General features: G+C 38.1%; 2 protein-coding genes across 7 annotated transcripts in view; one reads left to right on the top strand and one right to left on the bottom strand.

The window, feature by feature from the left end:
- Nucleotides 1-15446, bottom strand: part of Col4a6 (collagen type IV alpha 6 chain) — a 341384-nt gene extending 325938 nt beyond the window's left edge. For 2 of the 3 annotated variants that reach the window (XM_017803141.2, XM_029556057.1), the window contains exons 1-2: nucleotides 15176-15429; nucleotides 14942-14993 (exon numbers count right to left, since the gene is read on the bottom strand). In XM_017803141.2, the coding sequence (XP_017658630.1) occupies nucleotides 14942-14993; nucleotides 15176-15186 (63 nt within the window). In that variant the 5' untranslated portion in view covers nucleotides 15187-15429. Of the gene's footprint in view, nucleotides 1-14941; nucleotides 14994-15175 lie in introns of all 3 variants that reach the window. The other variant, XM_008852964.2, reaches the window with a different exon arrangement.
- A 1261-nt stretch (nucleotides 15447-16707) lies between these two features.
- Nucleotides 16708-17938, top strand: part of Col4a5 (collagen type IV alpha 5 chain) — a 281900-nt gene continuing 280669 nt past the window's right edge. For all 4 annotated transcript variants that reach the window (XM_017803140.2, XM_017803139.2, XM_017803138.2 and 1 more), the window contains exon 1: nucleotides 16708-17147. In XM_017803140.2, coding sequence (XP_017658629.1) covers nucleotides 17067-17147 — 81 coding nt within the window. In that variant the 5' untranslated portion in view covers nucleotides 16708-17066. The remainder of the gene's footprint in view (nucleotides 17148-17938) is intronic.

Here is a 17938-nt window from a genome sequence, read left to right as displayed (position 1 = left end):
AATGTAGGACCAATTAGTTACATACCTTTGGGAAAATCATTTAATCCTATCTTTATAGTCAAAGTCACAGCACACTAGATATTCTTCTACCACAGTGGTAAACAGTAGAAGGTAGCTGAGAATCCAAAGGAGATTACTTTAGTGATACTAAATAATCTAAGCTAATTCTGTATATCAAGGTATCAGACAGCATCAGAAATACCAAAGGGGTAGAAGAAGTTCAAATCAAGAAAGCAAAACCAAGCACAACCAGGCATTAATTAACCAACACAACCCGTAGAACATGCAGAAATGATCAAACTGATTAATAAAAATGGTGAGGAACCAAGAATGGGCAAAATTTTAGCACAGTAAAAGACCTCCAGAATGTTCTATTTGCTACAGCAGCATTCCAGATCACAGCTGCTCCATTTGGGTCCTGAAGAGAGGAAAAGTACTGTCTCCCAGTGACAATGATCAACATGTGTAAACAAGAACCTTGGTTATTTCAAGAAACTGAGATTTGGAGAGTTGTTTGTTGTGGCACTATAACATATCCTATCCTGGGAGAACGGAAAGCTGTTATGACACCAAGTACCAAGTAACCACTCAACAGTGGGCAAGGGTAGCTTAGCTGTTTTTCTCTGGGCACATGAGCCTCAATAAGAGCCTTGGTGTTCCCCAAAGGCTTGTGCTTTAAAATATAGTAATGGTCTAGCATGAATATGAGCAGAAGTTTGCCACTGTTACAGGCAGTTAATAGTGGACATAAAAATAAAGAGGGCAGCTCAGGACAGAGCAGGCTCAGGGGACTGGTAAATTGATATGAATCCTTCCTCTCATTCTCTTCCAAGTACATAGTGACTGAAAGTCATGTGGCTCTTCAATGGCTCAGCCAGAATAAGTGGCCCAAGGCTGGCATAAAACAAGCAGGTTTTATTTTTTTTAATAGAGTTGGAACCTTCATATGTCAGTGTATTGAGTACCAGAGTGTGAGAAAAGCTGAATAAACAGAGGAGGAGGCACTTCCCTTTTGTCCCCTGAGGCCATTAAAGGTAATCAGGCTAAGCAGAGCATTCTAAACTGGGAGATTAAAAATTAAATATATATCCTTGGGGCTGGAGAGATGACTCAGTGGTTAAGAACACTGGCTGCTCTTGCAGAAGACCCAGGTTCAAATCCCAGCACCCACATGGCAGCTAACAACCATCTGTGACTCCAGTTCCAGGGTCTCTGATGCCCTCCTCTGTCCTCTGTGGACACTGCATGACACAGGTGCACTTACATACATGGAGGCAATACACTCATACATATAAATTAAATATATCCCTACAAAACATTTATAAAATTATTGTATTTGTGTGTGTATGCATATGTACTTATGAGAATGGGGTCATATGTGCTGATGTCATGCAAAGCCAGAAGAAGACATTGGGTATCCTGGAGCTAGAGTTACAAGTGGTTGTGGGCTTCCTGACATGGGCTCTGCGAATCAAAATCAGCTCCTCTGGAAGAGCAACGATTACACTTTACCACTGAGCCGTCTTGCCAGCCCCTATCGATATAACATTTAAGGATAATCTTTACCTCAATTAACTTCTCCTGAAGACTCTAAGGAACATTAATCATGCCTTAACTAGGGCTACTAATAGTTGTAGGCTTTTTAACAGGCTAATGAACAGCACTCCAGGAAACTGAAGCGGTAATCTTTGCTTGTCTTCTTGACAAAATCTCGTCTACTAGCAACACATTAAACGGGAATGGATGAGGAGATGCAGCCCAGTGGTATGACAATTCACTGCCTATGTTGGCTACAATTTACTGAGCACACACAGTAAGCAGGAATGTTAAGAACATTATACCTAATCCTTAGAACCATATGCTCTAACTACTACGTTTTCCAAATAAAGAGACTGAAGAATACCAAGAGGGTACAGAAACAAAGGGAATATTGTAAAAAGCCAAATGGAATAAGTATAAGATTTAGCAGTTACAGCCATATTTATTGCAGCGCTATTCACAGTAGCTACAATATGGAACTGGCCGAAGTGTCAACTAACAAATGAATGGATCAAGGAAATGTGGTATATATACACAGTGGATTGTTTTGGTTGTATGTGCTGTGCATGTGTGTATAAGCATGTTCACATGTGTGAATGCACACGTGTGTGTGGTTACACATACATGTGTGTGCAAATGTATGTGGAGGCCTGAAGTTGACATAGGGTGTCTTTATTGATCATTCGCCCCTTTATTTATTGAAGCACAGTCTCCTACAGAACCTGGAACTCACTGATTCCACCTAGTTTAGCTATCCAGCTTCTCTCAGGTTATCCTCCTATCTTTGTCTCTCAAATGCTGACATCGCAGGCAGCTATCACCATTTTCATGACCTTAAAATATTTGGTGAAATTTTCTTAAATGGAAAATGGCCATGTAGTGGAATATCTTTGTTTACACAAAATACATATGACAGTGTTTGGAGAAGATATGGCATCATGTTGGTAACTCATTTTATAATGGTGAGAGAAAAATACCAATTTAAATGATCACTTTGTTTTTTTTCTTTTAGTGATAAGTATATTTGCTTGTCTTTCAAATTTTTGAAACAATCTCAAAACTACAGAAAAGTTTCAAATATAGTGCAAACAGAAGCACTTAAATCAACACACACTCTCGCAGATTACAGGTTGGGCATAACCAATGTATAGAGAAATGTATGCAAAGAAATCCTTTGAAGTACAGAAAGGAGCTGCAATCAATTTCACTATGAGATAGCAAGTCTTGTATCAAAATTCCTTTTCTCATTGATCTATATACTCTGACTTATTTTACTGACTGGAGATAAGTTGAGGATTCAAAGCAGACGGTGGTCATCAAAACAAAGTAAGGGACTGTAGGCTCACCTCACCCTAGGGCCTGGCATCCTGGTTTCCTACAAGGGACAGATCTCATACCTTTAATTCTACACATAGTCCTATGGTAGAAAGCAGTAGGAGGCAGATCTGACAGGAAGAAAAGCAGAAAAATCTGGAAATTAAAGGGTTACAACTTCAAGCTTTTTGACACAGACTACTATACTGCTGCATTATTTTCATCATTCCACTAAGACATAAAAGTCAGAAAAAAATGAAGGCTGGAGATATAATTGAGCAGTGTAACAGTTCCCTAACAATCAATGAGGCCCTAGATTCCGCCTGAGCACACACAAACATTTCAGAAAGTGAGGCTTTTGCTTTGTTTGTGAAATTCTCCTTTCAACAACAAAACTTGAAAAGTGCTACATTTGATACCTACATTATCAGTTTTAAATCCTATGTGCTAAGTTTCCTTTAAAGAAAGAAAATGTGGGGAATGTGGGAAGAACTAGAGGGAGGAGGAAGGGGTGGAAATGAAATAAATATAGTACACATGTATGACATTCTCAAAATAGAAAGGTTATTTTTTTGAAAAAAAGAAAGAAAATGTATACAAATGGTAATAACAGAATAACATTTAGCAAAGGCAAAGTTTATTTGACTTGGGAGAACTGAGGCATAGATTCTGCATAAAAAATAGTACTAGTAAAATTTATTTAACAATTATGGGGTACCAGGAAAGGTGTAAAGAATGTTTTCTTCTTTAAATAGCTCAGTAGCTCTATGAAGTGAGTATTATCATTTCACCAATAGAACAATGGGACAACAAAACTTAAAGTGATTTTCTTAAGCAGTAAAGGCTAGGAAATTGCAGATGAGGCTCTGGACCTTGCTAAAAGTTTTAATTCTGGCACTGGTCCACAGTAAGATCTCTCCAAGAGAAACTTCTCTTATTAATAACATGATTACTGTATGACACCTCCCTGGTATTTGTACATACAAAGCACTGCATTCATTGCTATTTAGGTAAAATAGTGAATGATCAGTGAGGTTTTCCCCACTATATTTATGCCTTATTTTTGCTCATAAATTTAACTCCCTGTATCTTATATACTTACTATGAATCTATCCATTTATCCATATGTTTATACACCCATCCATACAGCCATCCAATATTTGCCTCTAGTTTCTTCTTGCACTTCTTCTCTCTCCTAAATCACCCCTTTTATCCCTTTCTGTGCTCAAGAGATTGTAACAATGCCAGCATGTCCACTCAATCCAAGCCAAATTCTTTTCTGTTTTGATGATAAGGCCTCCCATCACCTGACCCTCCTTCAACTTTTCACAGTTTTTTTCCCCTTTGCTCCATAAAATTCAGCTTGTGCTTTAGCCAGGGAGCTTTTGAGATCCTCCACTTCGTGGTGTTCATTCCAACTACCGCTGCATTGGAAGGTTTTTCACTGTGTTTGCTGAAAAAGGAAATTCACCGAAATTTCGATTGGAGTCTTGCTGCTCACCTCTCAGTGTGGCTGGGAACAGAGTTATGGTTGCCTAGAGGAAAGATTTCCTTTTCTTAGTTTCCTCAGATACTGTGTGGCTGGTGGCACACTGGTTCTTCCTCCATACTCTCATTTATGCTGTATCATAGAAGTATTTTTAAATGCAACAGTGAATCATAAATCCAGACAAGCACAAGTGCATTTGTAGAGCTCTGGAGAAGACATTTTGAAATCAGTGATGGTCTAGAAAATTTAGAATATACAGTAAACAAATTTATCTGATTTTTAAAAATACCGTGTGCCTTCAGTAACTATAATGCATACTAAACCTCTGCCTCTTTTGGCTTTCTAGAACACTTCATTCTGCCCTGTGACTATTAGTGAGGGGCTATCAATATAATTTGATTTTTGAGAGTAGGGAGGTATTTTAACAGTTCTAAACATCAAACTTTAATTTTAGTAAAATATATTTTAAACTTTTAAAATATAATAAAACAAACAATGCAGTACTCAAGTGTATTATATTCCATGCATTGACATATTAGAAAAAAAACACTGATTGTGTTAATATGTGCTGCAAAGTTAACTAATTTGATGTGTGTGTGTGTGTGTGTGTGTGTGTGTGTGTGTGTGTGTGATGGAGTTGGGGGGACAGAGAGAGTTGCTGTGTGCATGTAGACCTGGAAATACAGGTTTGTTTGCTGCATCTGTTCAAGTGGGGAATATCTTGAGATTGTAAGACACAGTGTTTATCCAAAAATTATTCACCTGATGCTGCCCACTATTTGAGTGCATCAGAACTTTCTCAACACTGCAAAACTAAATGAAAACAGACACAGGCTAGAGACTGAAATTTTTATGGCTTTCAATTTCGTCTTTTATGTTCTTTTCAGTCTCTTTTTGCTGATTTCAAAATTAAATTCTGAAATTTTTACTTATTCAGCAAAGTTTAAATTCTGAGGGATCATATGAGAATTTGGAAGGAAATATGTAGACAGTTATAAAAAATGAAGAATGTTCTAATAAATTATTCTTCATTAAGAGCATGCACATTATTATCCATAAGCATCCACTCGTTATCTAGTCTTAAGCTAGGAACTGGAAGATATTTAGACAATTTAATCAATGGCAAAATAAATTTAAAACTTATCCCCAACTTTAAGGGATCTGATATATCTGCAAGTAGAATTTTGGGATGATAGGCTTTAAGATTTTTTAGATTTTTATCTGGCAACCGTTTTCTCCCCCCCCAGTAAAGAAATATGGTTACTCAATGCTTACAGGAGCCATAAAAAGTGTAACTTTACTTTCACTCTCTCCTCAAGAGAAAATCTGTCTCCTAAGGACCAGGGCCTACTAGTCAGTGGTACCAGAACATTTTAGGAAAGCCTTCTAACTCTAAGGTGAATAGTATTGTGTGTTTTATGGTCAGAGAAATTTGCAGGAGTAACCCAAACTCCCCCTCATTACAAGTAAACCAGATCAAAAGATAGCGCCAAACTAGCATGATTGACGTTAAACAAAAGAGAACTGGGACTTCAAAGGTGCCTGGAGAGGTGCCTTTGTGAATAATCTTTAGTTGGGACCAAGAGCTCCATAGGAGTGCACAAAGATAGGGAAGGGGAGGTAGAAGTAGCTTTGAGCAAACTAGAACGTGTTTAGTAGCAATCTTAACTCTTTTTCTCCCTTGGGAAACTTGAAAAAATAATCAGTTTTCTCTAAACTGTTTCCCGAACGGGTTCACCAACCATTTCTAGTAGAGTGACAATTATAATGAGGGGAAAAGAATAACAATGACAATAATTTAAAATTAATAACATGTTTAATGATTTGTTATCAGATCACAATTCATAATGGAGTATGTATTTGAATGCAGGCATGTTTGTCTCTAAATATAAAGCTCTTTACTTATAATCATTCCATAAAGAACTAGAAAGAGAAAAAACTCAGGAAATGGACTTGTAGATTTAAAGATGGAACCCATCAGCAGCTCGAGAATAAGTAGATGCTTTATGGCTTTGTTACTATGAGTTTTTAGGCTCGAAACATGGGCTTTGGCTGTACCAACAAGTAGGTTTAGCCACTTGTTCTCAGTACAACATTAAAGATAGAAGTAACAGTGAAAAAGCAGAGAAAGATTTATTCAAGATTTATACATAGGGAAGGGGGACAAAGAGGTCCAGTGTCCCCCAAGTCCACCTTCCAACGCCTTAACCTGAGGTTTAGGTTTACACACAGGGCAAGAGGTATGCATAACTGAGCTGTATTGATGAATCTGTGTGCTCTTACCCCTTGCTGACCTTTCATTGTGTGGCCTCTAGTCTTGCCTGCAAAGTGGTCTGACAAGTTGTCAGATCTCTGTGAAATCTCTTCCTGGGAGACAAGTTACTCCTCTGGCACCAGGCTTCAGCTTTTTTGTCCTCCCAACATGAGATTCTTGAAGAAATTCTAATTGCTTGGTGTCCATTATTGTAATGGCATGATAGCCAAAGGAGAGAGAGGTATGAATGTCACTCTTTAGAATACATTTGCTGCCACCAGGACAGTTACAGTTTGCCTATGCTTTATAAATCTGAACGGGAGAGGTGTATGTTTCAGGAGTGAGTCCTCCAGGCATCAAGGGTTCAACATTTTGCTAGACCCTACAGGGAGTATCCAGCACTATCCACAATGCAAATTACAACTCACGAAGAAACAGGCGAGAGTGCAGACATTAGACTAATACTCTGAAGATTCTTCTAGTTTCATTTTGTAGAATATGCTAAGTCTCTCCTTCCACTTCACCTACTGAATGCTCTGGCTGCACTGGGTTAATAGTTGACATTTTATTTCCCATAATGTTGTATTGAGAACAATGCCTGGCACACAGTAGGCTCGAGATAAATTTTCAGTAATGAAAGGACAAAATGAAAAATACTCAGAACCAAAAGGACACAAGGCAAATTTTAAGGAAAAAAATTCCAAAACTGGGATTTAAGGGACAAAGAATATAGCTATCCATCAACGATAAAGGAAGGTTGAGGGTGGAAAAAAGAAGAGGAAAAGCAAAAGTAAATATGCTTGGTATGTTGAGCCAACATCACAAGTGTAACTGTGATCCAAACTTGAGTTACATGGGGACTATAGGTGTTGGAGTTGACTGATACTAAGGTGTGGCATGATCTTGTTTGTTTAAGAATAAGCCCTATGGCTTGTGGAGAGGAAGGATATCTTAAAAGAGGTTGGGGAGGCAGAGGGAGGCTGAAGCCAAGAGAGTTAAGTTTGTTTTTAGAGAGTCCAGGTAAAAGATAATAAAATGCTTGAATTAGGCATGGTGTATAGTGGGATTTACCTAACTCTTTCTTTTCTTGGATCTGTGAGTTTGGATAACTCTTTAATACCTCTGGGATGTAAATACTTATTTTATTTCACAGAATAGTCATGAGACATTTATGAACTAAGAACTGAGAGGATGCTTTGTAAACTTGAAATATTACAAGTATTATTGTACTTGAAATGGAGAAAATGATGAACTGATAATTAAAAATATAACCATTGCTGTAGACATGCAATCTATAAATATAAATGAATTTTCTCTGATATCTCACTTTACTTCATAATCTTATTTATGTACCATTTGTCAAAATTGGGAACTGATGATTAATTTTCCATTGCCACTAAAGAACTAGTGGATACTTGAGAGAGATAGGATGAGAATTTAGAATCTACACTGTACACACTATGTTCACATACATTTTCTCATTTAACCTTGCACAAAATAATAAAACCCGGGGAAGAAGGTATTATTTCCTTTTCTAATAATTAGAAAACAGTCTCAGAAAGGAAAATTAAGTCAAACAACAAGGAAGTGTGGGTAGAGGCAACATTAACAAAACCATGATTCTATCATACCTTAGACATTATATCATTGAATAGAGTTGGTTTTCTTTTAAAAAGATTATTATTGTGTTTATGCGCATACTATGTGGAAGGGCCATGCATACCACAGTGCACATGTGGCAGTCAGAGGATTATTTTGTGAAGTCAGTTCTCTCCTTCCACCTTATGTGTGTTCTTGGAAACAAACTCAGATTACCAGACTGGCACTATGGCCCGAAGGTTATTGCTTCATTAAAACAACAACTACTGGAATTGTCATAAATAACTCTTAAGAGAGACAAAGAAAAGGCAGCTTTTGCAGGCTATAAGGAATAGATATGTGTACTCCTTGAAAGTAATGTAATGATCACATATGACACATCTGATAACATCATGTTCATTCTGAGTACAAGGTTGAAGAGAGCAATATAGTCATGTAAGGATGAGAAACTCACTATCATACGGTAAGCACTACCAAAGAGGCCCCAAGAGGCTCGGAAGCATTGGTAAAATCTTGGATTTATTTTGAAGCCATCTGAGACTGTTTCATTGAGAAAATGATATTTGATATGGGTGACTTTCATTGAGAAAATGATATTTGATAAGGGTATGAAGGATTGCATAAGAGTTCACTAGGTCAAAGAGAGAGTAGAAACAACACAGGTTCATATAGTAGACAGAAATGACAACATACACCATAGCAAAGAGAGGTGAAAGAGTGTGAAGTGGCTTGAAAATGGTGAGACGTTTGGTCTGAATGAAGTATCGCTACACTAAGAGTTTGGTAAGTAGGTCTGGCAGAGAGAAACACATAGACATGAGCCTAGAGCTACAGATAAGAACAGAAAATGAAAGCCTTTAAATCTTCCAAACCAAGTATTATGTATTTTCTTGTGGAAGAAACAGGAAGCCAATAGAGGTTTGAAATCTAGACATAACATAATTGGAATTTTGTTAGTAAAATAAGTCTGGTGGCATCATGGAGATCAAAATGAAATCAAGAGGTAGAAAAAGCAGTTTAAAGCTACTAATATATAATGATAAGGTCTGGAATCAATGGTGTATGAATGGGAAAAAAGACAGTCCACGGATTTTTGATAAAATTAATAGAACTTGTTAAGGATAGAGACAGTGAAAATTTGTGATTGATTCTGTAGTTTATTTCTGAAACTGCATGGATGGTGATGAAAATATAGTTTAAAAATATTGCAGTAAGTTGTAGTGTCAAAGAGAATGACTAGAGAACAGTTTTACCTTTAGATATACTGTTTCTGGGGCAATACAAAAATAATAGTAGCTGGCTTCATTTGAGTGCTTATACTAAACCCCAGGCACTGTTTTAAGTGCTTTGTATATATCAACCCCTTGAGATATAAGGACTTAGGAAGCATTTGGAAATATAAGGTTGGAACTCAAAAGTGACATCTGGGTTAGAGACATAAATATAATCATCAATCTACTGAGGCAAAAATGTGGCAAAGGATGAAATTCTAAGAATAGTTAACATTATAGGACATGGAACTATGAAGATCACAAGCTCCCTAATAGCAGGGATCATGTGTAACTTGCTCACTGCTCTAGTACTAGGGCCTAGCATATTACTTCAAATATTGAGGTCCCCAACAAATATACACTGAATAAGTAACATTTCAAAAGTATCAAAGAAAAACAGGAGAACCAATGAGCCACAGCATTCAGGAAATCAGAAAGGAGATTTCAAAATGATTAGAAAATGGCAAATTACAGAACAGGGAAATCAGAATGTAAACTGCAAAGAAACCATTGGGCTTCCTATTTAAGCAGCCATTAGCAGCTTCAAAGTGGGCAACTAGAGTGGAGTGGACTCAGTCTGGATTGCAATACACTGTTGAAGAAGAGAAGAAAATAATAGCGAATTTAGAAGCAATGGTATTGAAAAAAGTTAGAGTTACTGAACAAAGTGAAACTATTTTTCCTTTGTTGGTCTTTTGCTTTTATCTTGGTTTTAGAATGTAAGATATTTCAATCAATATTGTTTATAGAAAAAGAACTGTAAGAGGGGAATAGATAACGAGAGCTAAGAGAGTAGATACTTGCTCTTAGTGAATTTTACCATCAGTATTTTCTCTTGGGCACGCTCATCTTGTGTTTTACTTACATTCAGTTATACTTTAAAACAAATTAAAGCTGTACCATCTACCTTACTTAGACATTCAGTTAGCTTCAATGTACTCATAGCCCAGGACTTTGCCAATATGTTCTTTCTGGTCATGTGTGTCCCTTCTTCCATACAGAATGGAACAAATCAATACTACACATATAGTGGTAAGGTTATGGAATTATCTAGTATATTTCAAGCAAGCAATAACCAATATAAATCAATAACCGAGGCCAAATACTGTCATTTTTTATTAATGGTGTAAATAGGCCAATAGCATATTTTGCTACTGTGACTGATGGGTCTTGATTTTGAGTTTATAGACTTCATTAGCATATTTACTGGAGACGCAACGCTCTACCTAAAAATGAAAAGATTGATAGCACTAATAATCAACAAAAATCTCTTGCCATAGCTGATTACTCCTGGGTGAGGAAGAGCTGCAGTTCTTTCAGGGAGTGACTCTTGGTAGGCTGACTTGACCCCAGTGGATGAACATGCACTGAAGGATTTCAGGGGATACTAACTTGACTTGATAGGCCTTAATACAAATGACAGAATGCATGAAATCGAGTGGGGGACCTATGGGAGGGTGTCAGTGGGGAAAGGGTTATGAAGATAATTAAGATGTAGTGTGTGAAATACACACAAATTCAATTAATTTTTTTTAAATTCCAAAACTTTCTCAAGGAGCAATACTTGAAAAGATAAACTCAGTTAAACACTCTCATAATGAAAAAAAAAATCCTTGCCTGAAAAATACTCTCTGAGATAGCAACAATTTATTTTTAATGAGAGCCAATTCCTTAAGTAAAGTTTTTTTTTTAATGCCTGAGATTACTTTGGCAGTCTAGCGTAGCCTACTGACTCCATTTTAGTAAAATATTTTTGGGTTGGGGATGTAGTTCAGTGGTGCAGCATATTCTTAATATGCATGAGACCCTAGATTTAATCCCCATGAATTCTCCAGGGTCCAATTCCTGGTACTATCAAAAATACTCTTAAAGTATACAGTAAAATTTAAAGCTAGCCATCGTGGTGTGTTCATCTGTAATCCCAAGCATTTGGAGGTGGAGGCAGGTGGATCAGGAGTTCAGAAGAAGCTTTAGCTACATGGAGAGTTCAAATCCAGCCTGGACTCCATAAGATCTTTCCTCAAACTAAAAACACGTAAAAAAAATCACAATATTACAGTGGAAACTAATTATATTGAATTATAGTCATCAAAATACCTAATAAATTTGTGATAAGGTAATCTATCTCTTTCTTTAGGAAAGCACCAAATAATACCTATTATAATCTCTGTTCCCTCCCTAAAAGATGCTTATTTTTAACCTGTCAATAGTATTTATTGTTGCCCATGTATTATCTATGCACATTGTTATTTACTGTTTCATTTGATTGGGTATGCTCAGATATTCATATAAGTATCTTCAGTCACCTCAGGATAACTATTGTCTCTTCATATAAACACACATATGCATGTGATACATTGCAACTACTCATGCTTAGCTGATACAGAATATTTTATAGGACCAAAGCAGAGTCTATTTTAACAGTTCATAGACATTGCCCTAAGCATGGAAAATAATCCTCTTGATTTTTAAAGTAGGGAGGCATTTTATTGAATTCTTTCTTTTTAAAAAAATTAACTTAATTTTTGAGAATTTCAACCATGTATACAATACGTTTTGTTGAAATTCATTCCCCACTCCCTCTCCTCCAACTCCTTTCATACCCCCACCATTTTGACCTCCCAACTTTATATATGCTTTTTTAAAAATCTACTGAGTCTACTTAAATCTTTCACTATGTGTATTGTAGGGCATCCAGTGGAGCATGGGCAAAATCCCAGGAAGTGTATCCCTGAAGACTGAGTCTCCCTCCCCTAGCAACCAGGAGCTGCCAATAGCTGTGAACTTCATTAAAATGGCATTCATACTTTGATGGATGCTGAAATGACTGGGCCAATGACAATTTGAAGAACCAACCTGTGTATGTGAAAGCTTTTTTTTTTAAAAAAAAGCTGGTGATACTGTCAGATCTTGACTTGAGCATGGCTAACAGAGATGTTTTTCACCTTTCACCCTCTTTTCTACCCATATAAGTGTCCCAGTAGCCTTTTGACTCTACATGTACTTGGATGCATCAGAAACTTTTATGAAAGCCATTTGGATACAGGGAACATGAGATAAAAACATAGGACGCTCACTACATTCGGGTGTATTTTATCTCTCAGACAATGCCTTAGGATGAAGTTTGTATCTTTGTAATCTTTTCTAACAGGATCGAGCACATGAAGATAACTTGCTATTATGTAGTTTATCTTTTATGAAACATAATGATGAATATTTTATGAAAAAGAAAATTTCTGGAGTTAGAAGTTACACATATTTAAATTTCTACATGTTGCATCTAACCTATGATAGCATTTTATGTACTTACTCACTTACCTAAAGGATTCCTGCTATTCTGGAATCCTAGCCTCTTATCTTACTCAGATCAACTGAGCAGACATTTCAGCTGAACATCATCACTCCTTTAAGATAAATTCGATAGAAACTCATAAATTCCAGACTTTAACATTTAGCTTTCCATTCTTCTATATGGAATTGCAAATTCTTAAAAACTAATAGCTCAAAAGCAGCTAAAGACTCTATGGTTAATCGTTTATTAATATTCCATTATTGGCAACTTAATTCTCTCAGAGTGAAAAGACTTTCTCATAATGAAATGCAACAGAGCAGAGTCCCTGTCAATCTATCCATATGTTACTGGGAATTCAAATGCTTCCATTTATCTGAGAAGTGAAAAACTACAGACAGAGAGAATAAACTGGAATTGAGATTAGACGATAAGAACCAGTCAACATAAATGAGAACTCAGTGCAAAGAGTCTAAAAGGAAATATATTCCCTAAAAATCGTCTTCTGAGAATTTGTGCTCTCCTCTCCTTCTCATCCCCACCAATAAATTTAAAAAATTAGCTTCACAACAGCAAAGTTTCCGTGCCTAAGTAAACAACACTGAAGGAATCAGTTGTGGACCTAATGTAAAAAAGCAATTATTTTCGGTGGACCTCAAGGTTTATTTCAGTCTTACCATGATTATTGCTGCTGACATAGCAGATAATGTTGCAAAATAATGAGACAAAAGGATACAATCCAATTTTGGAGACTCACTTCAATGCTTGGCTGAATTAAAAGCATTATTATCCTCCAGCATATCAAATGAAAGGTTGTAGTATTTTGGAAATGTCTGCCTATCTAGAATGATCTACGTTTTTCCTGAATAAAATCAGCCAGACTCTGAAAAAAAAAAAGATTTTACTGGAGGTATTCTACTCAAGGGCAGCATTTTTACAAGTGGCAAGATACTTTTACAAACTGTAATGAAAAGCTGGCATTTTCAATACATGTAGCATAGACCTTTGAGGAAACACATAACTAAACTTGGATACTGGAGGAATCAGGTCAAAAAGTGCACAAGAGTCTAAGGTCAATATTTATTACAAAAACCTAGGATAAACTTACCTAATAGCTGATGTTCTGAGCTAAGGGTACAGAATTTTAAAATTCAAGTTTCCTGGCATTATCCTTTCTTCATGTAAAGAAAATCATTTCATGGCTGTGATATTTTCTCAAAGACATCATGTCAAGATAAAGTGACAGTTTTTTTTCAGAAGTGTATTTGTGAGTTTATTGACTTGAATTAAGTATGACTTTAAAAGGGTATTTAAAAATATTAAAAATAGAGCCAATTAGTTCAAATGCTTACAGCACAAATAAATATTTCAAATATTTATCTATTGTCAAGATTGTAAATATTGTAGTGAAGTAATAATAATTAACTTCATATTTGAACATCACAGTTAAGCTTATTTCTGCCAAAACAAGTAAGTTGTTCAACTGAAAAACTAGCATGGCTGATTATTTAGTCAGTCCACCTTTGTGAAATTATCTTGCTAATACCATTGGAGGTTTGTCTATTTTTGGGGACTTATTAAACTTTTCCTGACTAGGTATCTACAGAAATTCCTTTGCCTGGAGCCGCTAAATAATTTGATGGACTGTATCTAAGCAGCCCTTGAAAGGTTAAGTTTTTTCTGCCCTAACCACTTTAACTTCTAACTTTTTGATGTAGGAAAGGACTTACAAGTAAATATGGACTTTAGTTCTCATACGATTCCTGACACTTTCAAGTCTCAGTCCTTGATGCTTTCTTTCCACTCTCAAACTTGTGTGTCAGTCTGTGTTTTCATAGACTGGGGAAAGCTATGTTCTGCTTTGCAGGTCTGCAGATCATTGCAGAGAGCATCAGAAGTCATCTGAAGGTGTCCTGAAGAGGTTCAGAAATGTGTGCATCTTGCACCTTCTGCCTCTGTTTTCCAAACCCATGTCAATGTTTTAGGACAGGAAGATTCCAGAGTCCCAAGGGCATTAGGCTAACACTGTACTTGCTATTCATTTTCAAGAACCCTATTAACTTCCATTAGAAAAGAGAGTAGTGGTAACTACTATTCGGTAAAACCCTCTGTAACCCCCAACAGAAACACAAGAGGAGGAGGGGGAGCCAAAGCGGGAGGAGGGAAAGGATCTTGTGAAGCCTTACCGCTTCTGCCAGTTCTTGGGTCAGGCACAAGGAAACCAGGAGCAGCCACAACCTGAAAGAAGAGGGAGGGTGAGTAACAGGGTCTTGCGTCTACCAGTGCCCACTCCCCCCGCCCCAACTCCGCTCTGATGCCTGCTATCACTTTCTCTGCAGTTACAGAAGTACAAGTATAGTTCTGGCTGGGCAGTTGCCTGAAGTTAGAAAGAGGAGGGGGTCTGAGCAGCAACAGCTCACCCAGGGTGCATGCTTGTGGCTCCTCCGGAGCTGCGTCCAGGGAGATTGTTAACCGGTTCCGCGGCGCTGGCTCATCTAGGGCTCCGGGGGGGCCCGTTGATGCTTGGCAGTTTGTTCCTTATTCAGAACAGTGTAAGTGGGCGAAGTGGCTTAGTTTGAAGAAACTAAAGTCAGCTGCTAGATAAGAAGTTCCCCGATGGGAAACACACTCAGCGGTGCCCGCTACAACTTGCAGCACTCAGGAGATAGTTCCATGCGCCTGGAGAGGAAGGAATGGAGGGGAATTAGGGCGGAGCTGTCTGCTGTCAATCATCCCCCCTACCTTGGGAAGCCGGTTGTCTTTCTCAATTTCAAGCACCTCTATACACGATAGTTCCACAGCTTCATGTACAGGTCTCTAGAGACGACCTATCCACGAAGACCTACGTACATGAATAGAATTGGGTATTCTGTTACTATACAGACACATAGACCTGAAAGTGCACTTGCACATAGGCCCAAATGCACAAACCCTTATTCTGATTGATCATATACTAAGCATTTGGGAAGGCGAGGGGGTCTCTGGAGTTAGAAATCTACAAACTTCTAAACTCCTTAGAACCTGAAGATGAATTGGTCCCTGCAAAACAGATCCAAAATCCAGAGACTAACACAGTTAGTTAGAAATGTTCTGAAGACTTCTTCAGCAAATTCCTGAAAGACCCTCCAAGGAGCCCATGTTATTTTCTGTGTCTTTTGTCACTTAAAATTCAGTGTCTTCAGATTAATATTCATGTTTACTTTATTTAGGAGACAGCAATTCAAGTACTACTGATACCATATAGCAATAGCTATTTGCAATTAGATGCTTGAGTTCTTTGTAAGGAATTACACTGTTATTTAATTACCTGCCATAAATCCTTGTGAAACACAGTCGTGAGAGTCAGTACCTTCTATGCTAGCTCAATATAGATGGTAGATATTAATAATGACATTCAATGTATCTAAATAAAAAGACGTGACTGTATCAAAGCAACATCCAAACATAATAATTGGTAACGTACTGAATGCATCCAATCTTACATGTTTATCACATGCATAAAGTATTCACAAATACACAAATATCTTCATTTTCTTCGTTTTGTCTTTCTAATATTTTCTCATCTTCTGCTTTATATAGAAACTCTGTCCTATGTGCATTTAGAGGACAAAGACCAGAGAGCAGCGACCAAAATTTGTTTCTAATGATTAACAATAAAAAGCTCCATCTCTTTTAGATCCTTCCGCTAAAAAATAGTCCCAGCTCAGGTCTTTTTGTAATTGGCTTTGATGCTCACACCAGGAAGAGAGACTGATTGGGCAGGAAAGGGTACTATCAAGGAAAGTTGCAGGTGAAGGAATAAGAAAGCTCTGTGGTCGGAGTCCTGGTGCTCAGTCAACTGGCCTAGAAATCCCCCCACCATCCATATAACTGAGCGTCACTCCCTCACAGGTTGCCGGTGCAGTGTGAAGCCGTGGCGGAGTGATACTCAAATTCCCCAGCACTGGCCAGGAGGGTGGTGTGGGGAAGGGAACGAGGAAAAGTACGTTGGTAGGACTTGAGTGAGCAAAGTTTGCAAGTCCGAACAGAAGGCAAAAGTGCTCCCGAGCGACCGACTCTGGGGAGGGGAAGGGGGAGCAAAGAAGAGCTTCTCTCTTCTGGTTCTTTTTTTTTTTTCTTTTCTTTTTTAAAATCTCTTCACTCTTATAAAAGCTTTCTCCTCACTCAAGTGCACCGGCATAACTGGGACACTCTCCCTGTCCCGGTCCTGCGCTTGTTCTTTCCCCATAACCACTCAAGATTATGTCAGTCGGTCAGAAGCGGCCAGTGATTCCGTGCGGGTGCTGAAGGAGCTGCGGGAGCCTGTGAAGAATGAAAGTGCGTGGGCAGCGCCTGGCCGCCGGCAGCTTCTTACTGGTGCTGAGTCTTTGGGGGCAGCCCGCAGAGGCTGCGGTAAGTCCTCCCTCCCGCCCCACCGCCGGCCGCTCATGCGGAAACCTCTGGTCCCTTTATCTTCCTTTCTCCTTGGCCTTGGCCAGAGAAGTCAAAAGCGCTTTCACTAGAAAGAAACATAATTGACAAGGCTGGTCCCAGGGAGAATTTCAAATGTTTAAAAACAGGCCCCTGGCTTCCCTGCAGTTACTTTGCAGCCAGAGCACAAGCCAGGGCTGGGGCGGGGGGGCGGGGGGGGCGCTTAGGCTCTGGTGGGTATTTAAAACTTTTCCTTCTCTCTTCACTCCTGTGGTGTTTCCCTGCCTTCCAGCTAGCTTTGTCACTTCTTGCAGCCAACCCACGCACTGTTTAAACTTGGCTTATACTCTAATATTTTGATTCTTCTATAATCGAGCTCTGTATGAAGTTCTTTCCCTGTGCTCTTTTCTTAAGCAACATGAACCTACCCCTACCTCAGGTCAGTGAAGTTCTGACCAGCTTTCTTCTGTCTACATCGTTCCTAAACAAATGTAAATAGCATTCCAATCAGAGTGAGGTAAAGCATAGCCTTATGCTTCAGGTATTTTGCATATTTTATATTTTTAAAATTCAAGTTATGGGGTTTTGCTTGTAGTTTTAACTCATAAAGCTACAGGAACACATTGAGAATGTGTCTCTCACCTCTTTGAAGGAAAAAATTCTCCATTTTCTAATGAGAATGAGCTTTCTGGGTTAAAAGAATGGGGGGAGGTTGTGCATGTGAAATGACAGAGCAAAAGTTCCCTTTGGGTTTAGGAATGTAAAAGTAACAC

This window comes from Nannospalax galili, unplaced genomic scaffold, assembly GCF_000622305.1.
Source record: "Nannospalax galili isolate Female #2095 unplaced genomic scaffold, S.galili_v1.0 scaffold25, whole genome shotgun sequence".
NCBI lineage: Eukaryota > Metazoa > Chordata > Mammalia > Rodentia > Spalacidae > Nannospalax > Nannospalax galili.
The sequence above is the reverse complement of the archived record's forward strand: the minus strand, read 5'-3'. Positions and strand labels throughout refer to the sequence as shown.